Genomic DNA, 22118 nt, shown 5'->3' with positions numbered 1-22118 from the left:
AAGAAACAAAGATCTACCGATATGAATATACCGGTATGTACTTGGTTTAAGCCACTTTGGGGCTACAAGTATAATTCCCCACGTGCTTTGCTAATTTTACACTACATCTGATTTTACACTTTTAATACGAAATTCGATGCGACCGATGAAACATTCCTTCGTAGCGCGATATTATTTTATACAATCGCGTTAATTAATTGTTATACTTTAAAACATATTTTAAAACTGACCTACCCACATGATTGCCTTTTGAACAGATTGCCTGAGATTGAATACATTCACTTACTTGAATATCCTTTACGATGTTTATGTGATCGTTCCGATAATTTTGGATTACCTCTGTGTCCCATGCGTCTTTGTAGGTTATGTTTTTATTTATATATTTTCTGCGTCAATCACGCGGTCATGTACCTCTGTACATCAATCAATATATTGCTGAAATAGAAGCAAACATGTTATTAGTATTGGAAAGGTATGGATAGTAACAAAGGAACGATACCGATTTCTTAATTGACATCCATTTTTTCTCGACCACGTTTTTTCCTATTGGTTTGTCCGTTTGGTGTTGTGGCCTAGGTTACTGGTGTCCGGTTCGAAGTGACCATCATGGAAAAGACTTCGATAATGGTTTGATGTAGTTTATTGAAATGTAAAATTTGCACGTGGTGGGCCAGCGGAGCGTACGGAACACAAGCTGTCCGTACGCCGTCTACTCGGAGACTCTGTCGACCGTCGCGTATTTCCGCTTGGGCCGACACTAATGCCAACTCGTCAATAATGCCAATCGACAATCAGTTAATAAGACTGTTTGCCACACGTCATTACAAAAGTCGGAACATGTATGTATATAGGAAGATATACTATATAAGAATTACCACGTATTTTTACTTTTTTATCATATGATATGTAAATTTTACATCCCATTATTATACAATAAAAAAAAATCATTGAAATTCGTCATGCGTTCTCTCTTTGAATACATTACATACATACATATATATATACTCAACGATTTAATTTAAAGATCACTTTAAAATCTAATATGATTTTGACAAAATTGATGAATTGAAAAGGCATTTTTTAAATCCTAGTCCTTAGCTCAGCGCTGACCTTTCGATGCAGACACTTTTTCGTCATGGCATATCATTAAACTCACATATCACACTCGTTTACGATTTTCGACAATAAAGTACAATTCGAAAGCGCTTCAAGAAAAGATGACCCGAAACTCAAACCGGGATCAAACTCATCGCTTCTCGATCGGACTGTACAATAAAAGCGTCGAAAAAATAATACCGAGGGCACTAATTTCGTTGATAATTATTTTGAATCTAATATACTAGTGTTGTGCCCGATGAAATATCATAGCATGGGCTATGGCATATTAAGTTATTAAATAATAAAAAAATAAAAGAAATGTGTCAGTCCTGTTTTCGATTCGCACGCGGTCATATTTTTTTTGAAATATATTTAATTTAATATTTATATTTAATTGTTTAATATGAAAAAAATGGCGAAAACTACCTACCTACCTACATATAAACAATATAAAACACCAATAGGAAAATTAAATAATCAATTAATTAATTAAATACATTTTCAATAGATGACGCCGAATGCTCAGATCAGCGGTTTCCAAAATTATTGCTACTGCGCCTCCTAAAAAAATTTTTTTCCGCGCCTCCCTATCTTTTATTTTTTAATAGATATAATAATATAGACACGTTTTAAATAATAAAACTTTATTTTAAAAAAATACTGAACACTACAATAGACAGAATAATCAATTAACAGCCTCCCCTGGCAATAGTCCGCGCCTCCCAGTTTGGAAACCGCTGCCCTAGAGGAAGCATTGGTAACAAACAGTATATATGGAAGTTTTTTGTTGATCTGTTATTATGTTCGTACATTTTGTTGGCAGTGTTTTAGCTGTGACGTACATATGTCGAATCAAAACTACTAATACTAGTATTATGTGTCTGTGTGCGATAACGCTCACCGTACTATAATCGGCGAGCGTTATCGCACACAGATAACACACACAGACACACATAATAGCGCTATTATCATCTAATATATAATTTCGAAAGAGACTTTGTATGTATGTATGTAAGTTTTGGTATGTAATGGTAATGTATGTAAGTAAGTGGGTGAACAATAGAGACCCCAGATTAAGTTAACGGGACTCAGCAAGTGCCCGAACAAAGGATACGCTGGAGTTCATAGACTCGCCAGGGTAGACCTTTACTAGTGCTAGACAATAGACACATTAATGTATCGGAGAAACTGTGATGAGCACCTTGTCCTTTATAAGGAGATCAGATTGAGCGGTGGATCCGTGTGGACCTCTAGAATCGTTGAATAAATGCTGTGAAGCGACTTTGGCCCTTCATTTGGATCCTGAACCCAAGCCTACGCAGCAGTATTATACTCTTACAAGAAAAATTGACTGTTTTAAGTGCATTAAGATTGAATGAAAAATAATAAGTGAACATCATTGAAAGCCAATTGACATTAATCAATGCAAGCGTTGTCGTCAATTTGTGCTCACAAGTGTTAATAGTCTGCAATAGTATTAAAAACGTCTAGTTTATAATTGCTGGATGTGAACCCTTTTAACTTCTTGTATTTATATACATACATATATACAATTGTATACAAAGAAATGATAAATTTGATTGAAATATTTTAATTCAATTACATTGCTTAGATATATTAAATAAAGCGCAAAGTGTGCTAAATCGGCAAATTTAAAATCATGACGATTAACTTTCAGTCCAGAGCAAAAAGAATGCCGCAAAAAATGAGAATGAATCACGTCAAAAGGATTGCTAAAATATAATTCAACATCATGTGATCAATTGGTCACGTCATTCGAATTAAACCAGTTTCGATTTTTGTTCGATATTATAAATGTAAAATGTGAAAAATACCCTTCGACGAAACCATTCCTTAATATTGCGGTTTTCCTCAGATTTTCACGATTACCAGTTAAAAAAATAATCATAAATTGTCATGTCGTGTCAAATTGTATTATGATTTTATTCACATGGGTTTATCCACTCGTGTGCGTTTCCTCTTGTGGCTTTTTCCGGGTATTTCTTGCGATCGACAATCGGTCGTTTCCGTAACACTTTTTTTGGTATAAGATTCTCATAATATAATATAAGGATAATCGCATGAATACCTGACTATTCATTATACAAGGCTATACCGTTTAATAATTTAAACACTTAAATTTCCTAATTCACTGTGTATTTTCTATTCTAATTAAAATATTTCTAAAAAAACATGCGAATTCACATATTTTTTCCTTAATTAATTTCATACCCAACAAACAATAGATTTCAGTAAAATTTAATAATTCAGCACTGTGCAACAGTGTTTCACAAACGGTGAAACGTATGTTGGTATATTGAATGGTATAATATTTTCTTGAATCAATATCAAACGTTCATGATCAATTTCTTAAATTTTAACACTTGTTATACATATTTATTTTTGATTTTATAGTTCTCTAATGAATGAGGTAAAAACAATTGTAAAAATAATAATTATTTAGTAAGTGTGACACCCACATATGCACATTTAAATTTTGTTGTTGATTGAAATGATTCTAAACAAAGGCTTTTAAACAAAGTTTTTTAGACTGCTTTTTTTTAGAACTCAATATTCACTTATTTTAGTTTAGCCAGCAGTATGGTTCGGTGGTTGCGTTTGTGTTTAGCACCGAGAGGTTCCGGGTTCCCGTGCTAATCTTTAATAATGCTGGTCAGAATTGGATATTTGTGACTCCAAGTCGATCGTTTCTCATCAGAATTTGCCAATTTATCTGATTTCATTGTTCAAACGGTTCCTCCATCAAATTGGAAAAAATCATCCTACCCGCTATGTCACAAATATCTGAATTTGATTTATGTACAATATGTAAAAATTTATGTACAAGTCTAAATTCATAGATGTCTCTATGGATTAATTAATTAATTAACTAATTGTTATTTTGTGTGCTTCAGCCTCTCGAAATACAGTGATTTATGTAATAAAAATGCTGCAATGTTTGCAATAAATTTTTTAGGAAGGCACATTGGGGTCTACCTGTCAGGCCTTCCTGGTATATATCTAGGTAAAAAATAAAATAAAATTGGGTTAATAAAAAAAATAAATAAGAAACTTATTTCGACTAATTGAAATAAGAAACAAGAAACTAAACTAAATTAAATTAAACTAAAATCAAAATAAGAAACCTATTTCGACTAATTGACTAGAATTCAAAGTCGCCGTTTTACCGAAAACTCCCATACAAAGCGCGCCACGCTCATAACTTATTATTTATTATTATTAGACTTATTTATTATTATTTATTTATTATAATTATTATTATTATTATTTATTATTATTATTATTTAGCGTTCTTTTCAGAAAATTGTAATTTTTTTCATGTTCCCGTATTTATTTTGAAAATAAAAGTCGTTGACAACCTCCTTGGATATATAATTTTACCTAAATCAGATTAAATAAGAATAATTTATGTTTATGTAAAACATGACATTTTGCGTCAAGATTAATTAATATTTAAAATCTAAGATTTTTTTTTATTTATCGTTTCCCTGTGCAAGTTTTTCACTAGATCCATCGATGGAAATCCAAAATTAGCATTGTCAGCGTTTTAAATACATATATAAATATATTTTAATATATAAATATATTTAAAAAAAAAATGAAATAAAAGCTTGTGAACCCCTGATATTGTACATACAATGCAATAATGCTTTAATGACAACAAATAAATTGCACTTTTCCTAAAAAACAAAAATCGGGTCATGGATTTTTTATTGTTCTTACTTTTTTCTGTATTAACTATATATGTATATTATTATTCTATCCAGCGAAAATCTATCTGGGAAAATGTAATGATTAAGATTATTCAATGCTGAATTAAAATATTTCAGATGTTGAAAAAAGATTTTAGAGCTACTTTCGATGTTTAACAGCAATCACCACAGAACAATGGAGCTATTATGTCACTTTACAACTCTAACGAAATAACTACACAATAAGTTAAGTAAAAAAAATAGATTTAATTTGAAAGCAATACTTCCTGTATATGTACTGGAATGCAGTGAAAAAATATTAGCCAAGAATGACTCCTAAATATATTTTTACCAAAATTACACCAAGCCCCCTCGAAATTTTCCCAAGATTCACTCACAAACAAGCGAATCTTCGAACGTTTGCACAACCATTGCCATTCCCAAATATATTTTGTCGCAACGTTTAACTGAAAAAGAGAAGTTTTCTCGACGTGCTGGCCTTAATCACGTTGCAAAGATTGACAGATGCACGGACGATGGCCTTCCACAACATTACGATGAACTTTCTGTCGTCTCGTGGAGCATTCATGCATGGAAGCTTGGACGTGATTTTTCCATCATCAGGTCATCGCATAGAACTAATTTGACCTCACACTATACTTCTAGTTCAAGAATTAGGCCCAAGCTATTCAACAAGCACGTTCTACTCCCACACTAACAATCATTTCTTTCAGATCGTAAATCAACGAATGATAATACATTCCCAAGCAAAAATAGCAATTATGCAAATTCTTCCATAATATGTTTGTCATATGTGTATTATAATGTCGTTAAAATTTCATTCCATTATGTAAGTGTTGTGTAACATTATTTTACGTAATTGAGGTCTTTCAAATTATAGTGTGAATAAGACCTCCTTGCAGATACACAAAAAAAAATCAACATATAAAAAATATAAATCAAGCCGTATATAAAAAATATGATTTCTCAACGAATATTAAGAAAGGTCAGTGAGATATTTGAACCTATCAATTTTGTTTGATGTACATAAGTACCCATAATATGTATGTATTTATTTTCATAGCTCTTGGCGAAACTTGTGTGGAGTTAGTTTTTAGCACTATGACGGCCGCTGATTCATATTTGTATCATGTTGGGTGCACAACGCTTACTGGCCGCTAATACATATACATATATGATTCACGACTGCGCAAACTGTTTCAGTCCGCTGATATATGTTTGTATCACGTTTTCGTCATAAAAGAAAACGTGATACAAAATTGTATCATCGACCACAAACTATTTACGAAAACGTGATACAAAAATATATCAACGGTCTGAAACAGTTCGCGCAGTCGTGAATCATATATGTGTCAGCGGCCAGTAAGTGTTGTGCACCCAACATGATACAAATATGAGTCAGCGGCCGTCATAGTGTTAAGAGGGACCCATACAAAATTAGCTAATACCGGGTTGACACGATGCTAATAACTTATTGTGTAGTTATTTCGTTAGAGTTGTAAATTGACATAATCTAGCTCCATTGTTATGTGGTGATTGCTGTTAAACATCGAAAGTAGCTGTAAAATCTTTATATAATATATATTCCACTCATCAAATCTCTCTATCCTTCCTTTCCTCTCCAGAAAGTAGCGACACGCTAGGAAGCATCCTTCTTGAAACACTACTTTTATAGTTAAATATTTATTCATATTTATTCATTCATAATTAAATATCAACACATAATATACACATGTATGTATTTAGAAAAATTTCAAATGTCAGAAACAAGCATTTCCCACTGTCAAAATCATTACAAGCTGCATTTTGTATGGCGACAACTATTATCAGCATTTGTCAAGAATTCCGGGCCTTATGACAATCTAAAAAAAAAATATCTTATATATTTTTAATATGCGAAAAATCTATCAGAACTATTAGAAAAATACCTATATATTGGTTTTTTTTTATTATATATATTTTTTTTATTTTATATTTTTTTATTATAATATTATATACCAGGTACGATTTCCGACACGGGGCCCTCGAGTAGTCCGGGCCCTGGAACTTTTCCCCGGCTCCCCCCCACCCCTCGTCGGCCCTGATTATGACTAGAAATTCTATAGATTTGAGATCCTATCTGTATTATGAAGATGATTCTATGAAATAAGTGAAAGAAATATTAAAAAATAATTACAGTCGTTGATAAATAAATCTCTTAAATTAATTTCGAATAAAATCAATCCTTTGTTTTTTCCGTGTTTGCAAACATCTGAATACAGTTGGAAATATAATACGACTCGACGAAAAGTAAGGTTTCCTAATCCATATTAAAATATCGATAGGATAGTGAATCTGTTGCATTTTTTTTTCACTCAACCGCGGAAATAATGATTCAGAGACGCATTTTAAATACAGCTAATTCATTTTTAGCAAACGAGCAAGAACAAACGAAAACAATGAATGTAGCGTGAGAATAACCACCAAGGTCCAAGATAAAGACCGGTTGCTAAACAGAACGAGTAGGCTTCAAAACGCGTCATTGATGACCCGATAGAATCACTTCTTTCTCTAACATAGCTAAATATTTCCATTTTTTCTTATATTATGTATTTAAAATTGCGATTCATTACTTATTTATAGTTTGGATTATTGTGGCATTACAGGAAGAACATAATGCGCCATAATGGCCTACATAAGAAAACAAGTCAAAAAAATATATACAATAAAAAGAAAAAGCAGAAAAATATGATAAAAAAAAACAAATGAAAAATAATACACAAAAAATAGCATAAGTCTTGGATCTACAGCCAGTACTGATATATAAGAACCAACTGTAAATACGAAAAATCCCCAAGAGACCTAAAATGGAAGAGAAAAGATCAAAATTTCACTCATACATCACATAAATTATGAAAATAATGATGAGCGCAGGCTACCAGACAAATAGGCTAAAATAATCACCGATAACCTACGATCACTAAGGTAGAAAATATCACATTCAGGCACAACAGCAACGATTTCATTAAGAAGTTGCCAAGTCGGATAGCTCTTGGAATAGTAGCCATCCGATAAAGTACTGTGCGGGAAGGAGGTACACCCATCAAATGATGTCTACCATACACATAATAAATAGGGACATAATTAAGTCCCAACTGGTCCAGCAACGACGGGTATGACGTATTAACACGTATGTAGAAGCTGGAGAACAAAACGAATTAATGAAGAGTTTCTAAGAATTTCAAGGGAATTATACCCAAACATGCCCAAAAAGAAGGGAGTAGGGTAGAAATATGAGTAGTACCCATACTCTTTCCTATAAATGCGACCTCTGCATAACAAACAATGAACATTATAAACAGTGGCGGATCATTGCACAGGCGCACTAGGCGCTCGCATAAGAGCCCCGATCCCGAAAACACCCCGAAAATTATATATAATAAATTGTAAAAACCTAAAAAAAAAGAAAAAATCAATATATGTATGTATTTAATGTCTTTGAATGTCAAAAAATCTATTATTTATTTTGATGGGGGGGCCAAAATCAAATTGCACTTTGGGCCCCTAATCGAGTTGAATCCCTACAGATTATAAATCAAATAAAATTTAAAAACCGCGCTAGTTTGAAACCGAATCCAATTTAATCAAGTATGTAATAATAAATTTTATATATTTAAAAAAAAATGAAATTACTGATTTAAAAATTGTTCATGATGATTAAATCTTTATACTTAACTACATATTCGCGGCATTTCACGCTAAGATTATTTCATTCAATGTGGAACGATTTAATCAAAATTAAATTAATCAATAAGCCAGTGAACAAAAACTATGAATTGCAAATTAATTTAATCTTGTAAAATTGCACGAATTGTACCAATTAACAACAAGTTTGAAAAACATCAGAATGTAAAGCAACTAATTAGCAAGTATCGAGCTTCCATTCAAAGATTTTCCAATGAGAGTTGGTTTATTTTTTATAAAAAAATTTCCAGTAATTTAATTTTAATTTATATTCATTTGAATTATACTAATTAATTGGTAGACACTTTTCAACAACGTCAATCTAAAATGAAATGTGGTAAATCATCGAATGTATAACAAAACTTAATCATTCCAATTTCATCTACATACATACATACATACATATGTATGTAGAAATACAAAATTGAACCCAAAGCTATACAAAAAAAAGTATTTAACGTGATTTACAATGTCCAGCAACCACACAGCTGACTAGACTAGCCTGCAATGCGACCTTCATCAAGAGTGGATGATCACCATTGCCGAGCTCTTGCAGAAGTCATGTTGCAATTGTGACATCAGAAATCGCACATTTCTAACTTGTCACTTAATGATAATTTTATTTCACATATAAAAACATACATTTCAGCGCTAATTTTCGACTATTTATGCCAATCACAAATTGTTGAGTAAATTTTGCACGTTTCAAGCAACCAAAAATCACATTAGATTTTATGAAACTTGTATACATTGCTTATATTAGTCTGTGAGGAGAAAAAAATCGAATGCAATTAAACTGCATCGCGCCAATTTGATTTATTGAATAGCTTTAAGCCGTTTTATTTCTATACATGAGGATATATGTAAGTATGTATGTTCATACATATATGTATATAGAAGCGTTGTATTTGAAAGGGAAAGGTTAAAAATAGCCTCAGAGAATTCGCATTCTCTATTTTAACGCATTGCAGTCTAAAACAAAGGATTTTAAGTGCACGCGTCATAAGTACCAACATTTGTACGAAAGGTACACTAGTTGAATTCTAATTCCAGTCATTGGGATTTCCAACTGAATTTTAAAGTATAATTTATTATCATAAGATTGCTGAAAAATATTTCAATACAAAATAATATTTAAATGAATGATTTACACTACGTATGAATTCATCGTAGCGACGGTCAACAGGTAGATATTATATTAAAAAAAATATTCAACTGATAAGTTATTCGTGTGAGTTGAATAAAAAAAAATCTACATTTTAAACTAATGAAAGAGCGTCGTATTACCAAAATAAAATGTTTGAAAAACACAAAAAATCAAAAAATTTACATATTTTAAAGATTTAGAATAAAAAATTCATTTTAGCCAAAATTAAATGTATAAGGCTTATTTGTTTATTCCAACAGTATCTTATTCGTGTCTGACTGGCTGTTGTCAAAGTCGTTTCTGATTGGCTGAATTAATTAAATACGTTTGTGATTGGGAGGTCGTTAAATAATTTTTTTTTTGGCTCAAATCTTCTTATATATCTTTCTTCTTATATATAAAACTGAGACGGTGTCTGTAATTCGTTTCTGATTGGTTGTTGTCGAAGTCGTTTCTGATTATCTGGACTTACGTAAAATGTATATACACGCTATCGCATTCAACCCCCACTCGACCCACGATGGCCAATTACATTTCGTTTCAGTTTTGCATTGCATTTTGGTCAAGAAATACAACATTGTTCATGCGTATAGCGGTCGGTAGAATTTGACTTTTATTTTTTGTTAGTTTTGAGTTCGTGTTTCGTATTTTGAAATATTTACATTTAAATATTTACATTTACAAATTTATTTTAATATTTACATATTTATATTTTAATATTTACATTTAAATATTTACATTTGTGGATAAAAGTAATTGTCAACTTCATGTTATGGACAGCAAAACTTACAGTAATATTATCAAAGATCTTACATTGAATTATATTGTATAAATGTTATATAGTTAAATAAGAAATAGATAATAAATTAAGAAATTATTTTACATCCTTACAATGTTACAACTAGTCACCGGACCCAGAAGGTGCCGCGTATTGTTCAAAGGTTGTAAATGCATTGTTAGAGGTTTGCCGAACCTTTTTTACAAGGGATTTACAACAATGGAACAATGGATAGCACTGTGACTATCCGGTGTCTAGTTACAACAAATTGCACAAATGCGACAGCATGCTCGGTTCTCGTAAGTCTCTCGCTACATCGGATCGACTATAGTGCAGTTTTTCTACCAGCAGAGAAACTTGAGAAACCTATCCAGACTGAATTTTTTACTTTGTTTGTATGAATGTTAATTTTAAAATGTAATTCTAACAATGTACTTGCAGATATTTCGTCCGGCATATTGTACATAGTTTATGATAAATATAAATATTACCTAACGGTAATTCAATTGAAAAAATTTAGCGGGGACCAAAACCACTTAGCTAAATATCTGTCGTCAACTACATTACGTATATCGATTTAAGTTTCAAATTATTTGTTCATATTTATTTATTTTATTGTTACAAATCAATATACACTCGCCATTACAGATTTGCTCCAATGCGACGGGTGTACGTTAACGAAATACAGAATACATAAACAATCAGAAATCAGAAATACAGTAATACATACATATACAATCAGAATATATAGCATATAACAATTAATCAGAAATAATAATTATAGAGACATCTATGGATTATTTTTAGATTTTTTTTGTATACAATTTTTATACATATAATAAATACGAAATTATAGAGATGTCTATAGAGATATCTATAGATTTCAGATTACTGTGTATAATTATTACAAATTATACACAGGCAGATTTTTGTGACAACAGGATTAGATCTAATACCAATTTTCAGGAACCGTTTCAGCAATGATCAGATAAAATTGGCAAACTCTGATAGAGAAACGATCGATTTGGAGTCACAAAACCCCCAAATCTAACCAGCAGTGGCGAGGACTCGAACCTTTGACCTCAGTGGTGCTAAATATATACGCTACCACTAAGCCAAACTGCTGGCTATGAATACAAAAAATTGAATTTTACCTATAATACTGCGCCCGATGATATTTCATCAGGCCTATCATTACATAAATATATATAATAGCGCTATTTGTGTAGTGTAGTGTGTGTAGGCGATAACGCTTGCCGTACTATAATTGTCGTTTCGATATGTACGTCATAGTTAATACACTGTCAACAAAACCTACGAACATAATAACAGATCAAGAAAAAACTTATATATATACTGTTTGCTACCAATGTCTCCCATAGGGCAATAAGTCTCTGAGCATTTAGCGCCATCTATTGAAAATTTATTTAATAATTTTTTTCATTGGTGTTTTATATTGTATATACATATACATATGTAGGTAGGTAGGTAGTTTTTACCATTTTTTTCATATTAAACAATTAAGTATGAATATATTTAAAAGGTATTTGAAAAAAATACGACCGCGTGCGGATCGAACACAAGACCGACATATTGCTTTTAATTTTTATTAATGAATAGCTTTATGTGCCAAAACCATTGCGATGATATTTCGTTGGGTACAACACTAGTGTAAATACATATAATATAAACTGAATGTCATACATTTTTTTCTTAGAAAATATACAAAATACATGATCGACACATTTCTTTTAATTTTTTTTTTTAATTAATAGCTTAATATGCCAAAACCCACGCGAAGATATTTCATCGGGCACAACACAAGTACATACATACATACATATGTAGTTACGTATAAGAAGTGACCTCAGAGTGAGGCACGTGACCCACCACAACGAAAGCAACCCACGAGAAGAATCTCTTGAGTGGTCAAAATTTCAAGAGACACCATTTGATAAATGTCATGAGATGGAATTGATAGAATCGCGTGTCGTTGCCACGGTGTCCCGCACAATGGGCTCAAACGTGACTATGGTCATTTTCCCAGGTATTGAGATATGAACTACTGTGCAGCAACGCTGGTAACGTTTTCCTTTCGTTTTCCCATCATGGCCAGCGGGTCATTGTCAGTCTCTCCGGCCACATCCGACGTGTCCGATGATTTCATCCGGTTTAGGATACGAAGATCGTACAGCCTTGGTAGTCGACCTGGTACAGCCACCTCGCAGACACCCAGGTGAGACCGATCGGCAAACTAGTAGGTACATATGTATATATGTACATATGAGTACAGGTATGCTCAGCATTTGTATATCGAGGGAATTCATTTCATATACATATATGTACCTACATACATAATTTACGAAAAATTACGACCTAGAATTTCATAACCAAGACGCAATTTATTCTTATCCAATTAAAATCTAAATGATCTTACTTCAATGTGTATAATTTATCGATGAAGTTCAATTCAATGCCTAGTCTAGCAGACTTCAAAGGATAATAATTCTGAGATACATTTCTTATTATAATAAAAATGAACTAATAATTGAAAATAAATATTATTATTTTCATCGATACTTCTTTCTTATGCATTCTGCCCTGTGAAAAAAATCATACTGTCTTGTTCATTAAAAAAATTTACCTGCGGCGTAATATGTATTAATCATACGTAATCACTAAAGAGCGGACCCAGAGCGCGCCGTTCATTATTCAATTATTGTAAATGCTTTGTTAAAGGTTCGCCGAACCTTTTTTTTTCCACTCTAGCTTTGTACATAGAGCCAAACCGCCCCGATTCCTGGAAAAAGCACGCTCTCTATCCGCTCTCTAGTAATCACTATAGGCTGGCGCGACGTTCACTGTTGATTGTTCGCCGTGCATTGTTAATTTTTATGATGAACCTTTTTTTTGCTCTCTAGCTTTGTAGTTTGCCCTGTTTCCTGGAAAATAGACCCAAAACGCCCTGTTTCCTTGAAAAAGCACGCTTCCGCGCCTATCTCTGGTAATCACCATTTTTAAGCGATAGATGGATGATTTTTGCACAAGAAATGGTTCACTATTGTCAATTTCTTAGAAAAACCATGCTATTTTGCTCTCTTGCTTTGAAAACTAATGGAGCGGTCTATTGTTATTTGAAAAGCATCTTTTCATCGCCGATCTTTGGTAATCACTAGAGTACGGATAGCCAAGGTGCCGCTTATTGTTCAAATGTTGTAAATGCATTGTTAAAGGTTTGCCAAACCTTTTTTACAAAGCATTTACAACAATGTTAAAGGTTCGGCAAACCTTTAACAATGCATCTACAACATTTGAACAATAAACGGCACCTTGGTTATCCGGGCTCTAGTTATCACATTTAACAGAATTGTTTAGGTTGTTTCTCAAACTTTCAATAAAAAATGTCAGCGGGAAAATCATCTATGAACTAAAAAAAAAAATTAAAAATCACTGAAATAAGCGATCTATTATTTTATTTATACACTCATTTTTATTTGTTAAATCTACATACGAGTCGTTATATTTGGAAGTGGCATAAGTCCACTTTTCATCATTTCGAGAAATATTTCGTAAGATAATAAATATAATTTTTTACGTTCAACAATATTTAAAAATACTGGTGGCCTTTAACATGTTTATTCTGCCTTTCCGATAAATTGCTCAAAAAAGTAATCTCTCTATTCCTATTTATGAATCATATTTCAAAGAAAATTTATACCGAACAAAACTGTTCGTTATACTTATGGCCCCACCAGTACATGGAAACACATCGAGTAGTCACTAATAAAATAGAAAGTGTGGAATAATCCTTTATATGGTGTTATTTTCCAACGTGATTAGATGTAACTCAATATATGCGACTATATTTGAAAAATCTGTCCGTACAAATTCGTAAGTAAGCCTGACATTTTAACATTAAATTATAAACCAGGAATTGAAAATAAATTAAAATAACAAATAAAATAAATAATCGTTCACACTATCTCATTAACATACATACATACTTACACACATATGATAATTAAGACTAATATATGAAATATATTACACTAAATAATGCAAATGCAATATTAAATTCATTCGTACGAAAAATTTTGACTGTTTTTATTAAATTTTTGCGATGTATGTAAATTCTTCAATATGCCGGAGATTTCTCAAACCTGTTTAATTAAAATAACAAGCAGTATCAATAATTGAAAACCACTTTATGTAATTTGTAGAAAATGTAATGTAATTGTACATATTTTGTACTACCTGTAAAATAGGGTCATGGAATGGAAAACACAATAAATGATGGGTCGATCAATTTCCAGACGAAATTCTTTAACATTTTCAAATTACAATTCTTGGTTTATAGTATTAGATAAAATACGATATTGTATTATGCATACGTATATTGTAGAGTTGTAGATATTGTAGAGTTTTAGATGCATTGTACTTTGTATAGAAGTTTTCACAATTAAATGAATTTAAATTGGTCTATAAATTATACTCAAAATATTTCTATTATATGCATTTCATAGCTCAAATAATGTACATACATATGTATAGTAGAAACATATGACCGAAGAGATTTATAGCATTATCTCAATGTATGTATTATAATACATTTACGAGCAATTAAAACTTACATCAAATATAATAAACCTTCTAATAAATCTCTGAGCTTTGCAAACATTGAAATTAAAAAAAAATACGAAACGAACAGTTCTAAATTACGGGATTTATTATGTAAATTCAGGGCAATAACAAAGTATTAATAATCATGATACTACCTTATATTTACACTTTATAAGGCGCCAAAAGGCAAATGTGAATAAAAATAATAGCGAAAAACATCCATAGATATTATGTACAGTATCGGTCATATATTTAAGAACAAAACGTTTTTTGAGCATAACTGAGATACACAATTTTACGTCAATTTAAAAAAAAAATAAACGCAGTTTTATCCAAAAAGTATATATCTATTAAAATTACTTAACAGATTTAAAAAAAATACTTAAAAATCAAAAACATAACCGTAATTTTCATCGAAAAAACCACCTTCACTTGAAATGTGTACTTATATAATTTATAATGTATGTATATAAGTATAAACTTATATTTAAGCAAGTGTGCAACACATTGACTCCCATTTTGTCAAATTTGAAAAAAATTGTCTTTCTCTCTGGTCTTAAATATGTGACCGGTAGTGCATATAGTCTAAAGATTGGTCCAAAGAAACAGAAACAATAGATCCAAACTTAATATCAAATCGAATGAGGTCAATAATTGTGTTGTGAGAAAATTAGACGAAAATTTGAATGTAGATCACCTCAATGGGTGCCCTGAGCCCTAGAAGGGTCCGTTGGATGTCAGGGTCGATCGGTTCCAAAACAGTGACCTCGCCCTTATTGATAACGCTACAAATTAACGAAACGAGGAAGTGCTACGTTTTTATACGTAATACACAAAAGAGGGGGCGAAGGTTTCCGTAAAGGGAATTGAAAGGGATCGATTTGCCTTTTTTGACATTTTTTATACGAAAAGTCGCCGGTTCAAACTAGATCAAGAGCGCGATGTGATTAATGGAAATTCATTCAAGCAAACTTGTGTGTAACAGGTGACAATAATAATAAATTTATATGGAAAAATAAATCAATTTATAATTGTAGTGTAAGGTCGCCTTTTTTGAAGGCTAAGATCTGTTTTATTAGTACCATCGATTAAACAAATTGAAATTCTAAGAAACTTTTAGTTGAAAATGAATAACAAGCTGCAAAATCTTGTATGTATTTTTTTTTTGTAATATTGTAGGAAAATTCTAAGAAAATTATTCTTGTACATCCGTTGCCTACATACATTTTTTTCAAGTGACTTTTGCTAGTCAATAATTTTCTTCACCGTTTACTTCTACAAACTATGATACCATTTATCGCGTGATTTTAATCTGTCTTACAAAATGAACAGTTTTTATCTCATAAAGTAAAAGTGACTTGGATCACTTATAAAAAGAACATATTTTTTTCCCTCGTAATTTTTTTTTATTTTTATAGTGTTTACAATTATTTATCGCAAATACAGTTTCATGCATGTATTTGCATTTGTTTTTGATACATTGACAACCTGCAAAATATAATTTAAAATACGCTTTCATGAGGTGAAAGCATCTAATGTTCACACCGAGCATTATAAATAGTAGAAAAATAAGTATACATACATAATTAACGGAAAAGTAATAAATATTTAACAATACTAAGATAAAATTTACTTGTGGATGTATTTGCTTGTATTGTATGATATTGTTTGTAGGATGTATAGAATGTATTTGTACATATGTATATTATATCTTATACATACATAAAACTGAAATGGCGTCTGTAATTCGTTTCTGATTGGCTGTCATCAAAGCCATTTTTGATTGGCTGGATTGGTCTCAAAGACGTTTGGTTTGATCGGTCGGTCAAATAAATTTAATAAAAAAAACCAATGAAAATTTTTCTCATGGTTTTCATTTCATTTTTATTTACCGAGCGATACCGGGTAGCACCATTAGTACTGTTATAAAACGACATTGAAATGAAAAATTATACAATACAAAAGAAAACCTAAAATATATTATAATTGATGCATTGACAGTACATACACACATACATATATGTATCTATATAAATTTCACATAGCATATTACATACTTGAAAAAATAGTAAAAACCTACTATGTATTGATTGTTATATGTATTTTTAGGGCGATAATTGATTGAACTTTAATTTGGACCATATTCAAAATAATGTACATACACTCATAACTAGTCACCGGAGCCTTAGGGGGCCGTGTATTGTTCAAAGGTTGTAAATGCATTGTTAAAGGTTTGCCGAACAATTGATAGCACTGTGACTATCCTACCTCTACTCATAACTAGAGGTAGGATAGTCACAGTGCTATCCATTGTTCGGCAAACCTTTAACAATGCATTTACAACCTTTGAACAATACACGGCCCCCTCAGGCGCCGGTGACTACTCATAACAAATATATCGCACGAAAAATGAATCATCCAACTTCAGTTAAATACATATATTCAACACCAAACAAATATATTGCACATGAAAAAAATAATCATAACTGGAATTTATTAATGTACACTTAAAAATCAATAACTTGCACTTTAAAATCACTAAATCGCACGGAGTTTTTTCTTACTGGCAATGTTGAATAGCCTATAAAGTACGTTTGTGTCAACGGCATCCTTTTTTATCCGTCAAACTAAATGTTACTTTGTTTATTAACCTTACTTTGAATGCAGAAACTTCGGTCGTTTCGTTATTTGAAACACAGAATGAACACAATAACCATGCAGATAGAATAATATGTAGTTTGTCAGCTGTTCTTGTTCGTTCTGTTCGGCTGCGTTGGAAATAAAGAGAAGGTGTAACAAGTGAATAGTATCTCTTTTAAAGTTCAATTATATAATATATTCCCCTTAATTATTTAACATTTTTTCTTGTTACTATTTAGAAAAACCAATACACATATACATACATATACTACTCCACAGACACGTGTCTATTTGCATACTAGTATTTTGAAATATGTACTAAACAGTAGTACAGAAACTTCTTTATATTGTACTTGACAATGAAATAAATTTAGCTCAAACGAGAACAAGAAGCAACGAACATTCTGTTGAAAACTGAAGACGTACTACACTTGGCACAAGCCCAGCTCTTGCAGAAAACGTTGACCGATATTGATTTTGCGTCACATTTCTGCATTCTGCAGTCTGCTAAAGGAAACTTACATACACATATGTGCACTAACTGTGATCAGGTGATTCATCGGAACAGATAAGAATGAAAAATCCCTTGTGAAAACGTAAATTTAAAAGTCATCGACAGATAACTATTTGTGCACACGTACAACATCGTGAAAGTGAAATAGGAAAGTGATCTTTGGAACTCGTATAGTCGTATGGATGCCTACTACTACTACTACTACTACTGCATACATAATATTCGCGGTAAAAATAGAATGGTTTTAAAATAGATAAATGGAAATAGTTTGTTGTGATTCTTCGCGTGTGATTTTAAGCCATATTAAAGTCATTTTTATGTTCCATTACAAATTTCAGTTTTTTTAATAAATTTTTATTCGACGCTGAACGACTATTTTTATGTTTTTTACTAAACTATTTTTCATTCGTTGGCTTCATGAAAAACAAGGTGTGAAATGATTTTGTAGGTAGGATAAATATTAACCCTTTGAATGCTGACCAACGCCGATCGGCGTTTTGCAAACAAGTCTATGGGACTGAAAAACGCCGATAGGCGTTGTATTTTGAGCATGTACAAAGTAAACAAGAATACTACCCACTACGCCTTTACTGCAAAAAAAATGCATTGTACATTGGTCATTCATTTGTCAACGTTTATAAAGACTAGTTTATACAGGAATTTCTGAATTTATAACCATAGCAGAATTTTCCGATAGAAATCCCTAAATGCTGAGTATTTTGGAGTGTGGCGTGGCATTTAAATTATGAGCATTACATTTTAACAACAATGAAGAAGGTGGAACTAGTTATGGAAAAATACATTCATTACTACTTTTGTTTATTTTATATTGTTGCAAGATATATTAGAGAGTCTAAACACACCTTTACAAAACTCTAAATCTTCGGCGGTAGTTATCTAGGGTTTGTTTGGATTAGCTACAATTTTTATACCTGCTTTCTATTGGATTTCTAAATAATTCTAGTTGGAAATGTTGGCGAAATTTTCAGTGTGGCGGGTTTTCGACAGTCAGCACTCTAAGGGTTAAGCGAAAAACTTTACACTACTGGTATAGACCATTGCTATTACTTAGTATTTTCTATATTTATTAAAAGATAAACAGTAGTACATAGATAATAAAAATAGCAAAAGGTAATCAAGTTAACCTACATACGTCAATATATCCCAGATCAAAATCATTTGAATGTTAAATATGGTACATTAATTACATCGATACATTGTTACAGGATCCTATACACTTCTGCTCATGTTATTCATACGTACGTACGAATTATCATGTTCCTATATTTCACGATTTGCATTCTTTGGTTTTAATGATGCCAATTAAATCGCGTTTCCCATCAGACTTAACTAAACAGAGAACACATCCATATACATTTATAAGAACTGGTTCAATTCGAGGTCTAGTGCATGATTAGTTCAGGGTGCTTTCGAAAAGTTAGCCTTCGATCAGTACTTGTAACTTTATCGGACCTGAAAGGAAGTACTAGTTTCGTAACAATTCAATGCAACTTACATATGTATGTATATACATATGTACATCCTAATCGTGACAAGCTGACGAAATATATAAATTTACGACCGAATGACAAATTTTCAGAAAACTTGAATGCACTTTATACGAAATCGAAACAATATGTAATAGAAAAGTTGATATATTGAGATCGGTAAAATTTCACAAGATTTACATACACACTGAAGAGAAATCGAAAGCATAAATATTTAAAGTCACAGCTCGCGAAGATGAAGGCCGCATACGTTTGTTATAATTGTATATAGATGTACACTTTCATTCGAAAGTAACATCTCAATGATATCTAATTCAGATACAAAAAAAAAATAAAAATATCTTCTTGCGAATAGAATGAAAGGTATCGATCAACTTGAAATCCGAATACATTTAAATCTACCTACGTGTATGTATTTCTTATACATAAATATATTATAGGTAATACAAGTAGGTATGCAAATACGTATATGTGAATCTTATCGGTACAAAAATTGCATCAAAACAATCGTTATATACAGATTCAACGTAAAAAAAGCACAATCCGTGCTGAATCTTCGGATGAAAAAACGTGACCGCTACGAAATTTGCACAATAATTACGTGTTATATCTCTAATTATGATGATTGTAATAAATAAAATGAAACTCACAGTTCGTCCAGCGTCGACGGGGATTTCCTGAACTTGGCGTTCAGATTTTCCAGAGAGTATTGTTTCTTGTTCTTGCTGCCAAACATGTTCTTGCTGATCTTAGCATCCGGATGATCGGAATTGTTATTTGCACCGCCGCCCTCCATTTTATTTCGGTTGTTGTTGTATTAATTGCCTTTATAATGTTGGTTATAAGGATACGCGCGTTTTAAATGTCGGATTTGTTGGGATGTCAGTGCGCGTTCATGTTATTTTTAGGGGGAGGGGAGTTTTCGATAGGTTTTCGGTCTGGCGGGCTATGGCCGAATTCGATGAGCGTATCGACCGCGAGACGTGCCGCTTCGAACGCGAGCCGTCGTCGACTAGTAGTCGCCGTTAAGATAGACAATATTTTAACAGACACACTTCAGAATCCTCCAATTGATAGCCTTCGGTCGTGGTCACCGATCGGCGCTTCTCAAACTTTGGCAAGGACGATGGCCAATACTTCGAAGCTCACGGCATGAAACAATCGAACTTAAGTCGTTAATTTTGAATTTAAAATGGCGTCTCGGGCGGCTTGTGGATAACCTAGTTTATTTCCTAGAACAAAATGTCTATACCCTTCAGGTATAAACACAGATTACCTAAACACAATCTGCTTCAGGTTATCGACTTTAGAGTCTTTAATTAATATAAATATATATATATATATATATATATATATATATATATATATATATATATATATGTGTGTATATATATCTATATATATATATATATATATATATATATATATATATATATATATATCCGTGACATGCGTTTAATAAAAAATCATAAAAATTAGCTTTAAAATATTGGCCAACTTTTCTTCAATAAATTAAAAACGCAATAAATATAAAATAAATAAATGAAAATGTTTTACTGAAATATATTTCGTCCATTTTCTTATGGAACTCTTCGACCGCATTATACAATGACTACCTACACATGTACATTACAAATTTAAAACCAGCAGCGTGGACTAGTGGTAAGCATATACGCTTTCGAACACAGTGGTCACGAATTCGAGTCCCACTGATTGCTGCCAGACCTTGGTTTGTGTGACTCCAGGTCGATCGTTTCCTATCAGAGTCTGCCAATTTATCTGATTTTCGTTACGTGGTCAACCGTTGGTTGGGTGGAAACAACAAGTTCGATTTATCTTTTTTTCGATTCAAAAAGTCCCCGCAGGAGGCGCAACTTCCATGGGGCCCTGTCGGGGGCGCCACAGGGGGCGCAGCACCCATGGGGCCCCTAATAAAAAAATAAAAAAATAAAAAAAAATATATATATATATATATATATATATATATATATATATATATATATATATATCCGTGACGTGCCAGAATGTTAAATTACAGAAAACACAAATATCGGAAGGCAAAGATCGAAAATCGAAAGATCAAAAAAGCCATGTGAAACGTAAAGGAGGTATGTAAAAAAAGGGTGCATGGTAAACGGTACATACTCTCTTAATTTGCGCGAGCAGGATACAACAGGAACAAGAGGAACAGGCTTTTCTTCCCGTATTAATGTGCGCGCGCAGAGGTCAATCTAATTTCAATCGAGGTCAGGTCATGGGGTCGAACCCGGCGCCTCGATCCCAGCGACCGAGCTATGCTGCTGGCTTATTATGTATGAGATGTAATATGAGCATTTATAAGAATTGTAAATAGGTT

At 32.1% G+C, this 22118-nt stretch overlaps 1 protein-coding gene across 1 annotated transcript in view; it reads right to left on the bottom strand.

Annotated features, from left to right (window-relative positions):
- LOC143918631 (multidrug resistance protein homolog 49-like) overlaps window positions 1–20792 on the bottom strand; it is a 59340-nt gene extending 38548 nt beyond the window's left edge. The window contains exon 1 of the mRNA XM_077440575.1: window positions 20413–20792. Coding sequence (XP_077296701.1) covers window positions 20413–20558 — 146 coding nt within the window. The 5' untranslated portion in view covers window positions 20559–20792. The remainder of the gene's footprint in view (window positions 1–20412) is intronic.
- Between the last annotated feature and the right edge of the window lie 1326 nt (window positions 20793–22118).

This window comes from Arctopsyche grandis, chromosome 1 (assembly GCF_051622035.1).
Source record: "Arctopsyche grandis isolate Sample6627 chromosome 1, ASM5162203v2, whole genome shotgun sequence".
NCBI lineage: Eukaryota > Metazoa > Arthropoda > Insecta > Trichoptera > Hydropsychidae > Arctopsyche > Arctopsyche grandis.
The sequence above is the reverse complement of the archived record's forward strand: the minus strand, read 5'-3'. Positions and strand labels throughout refer to the sequence as shown.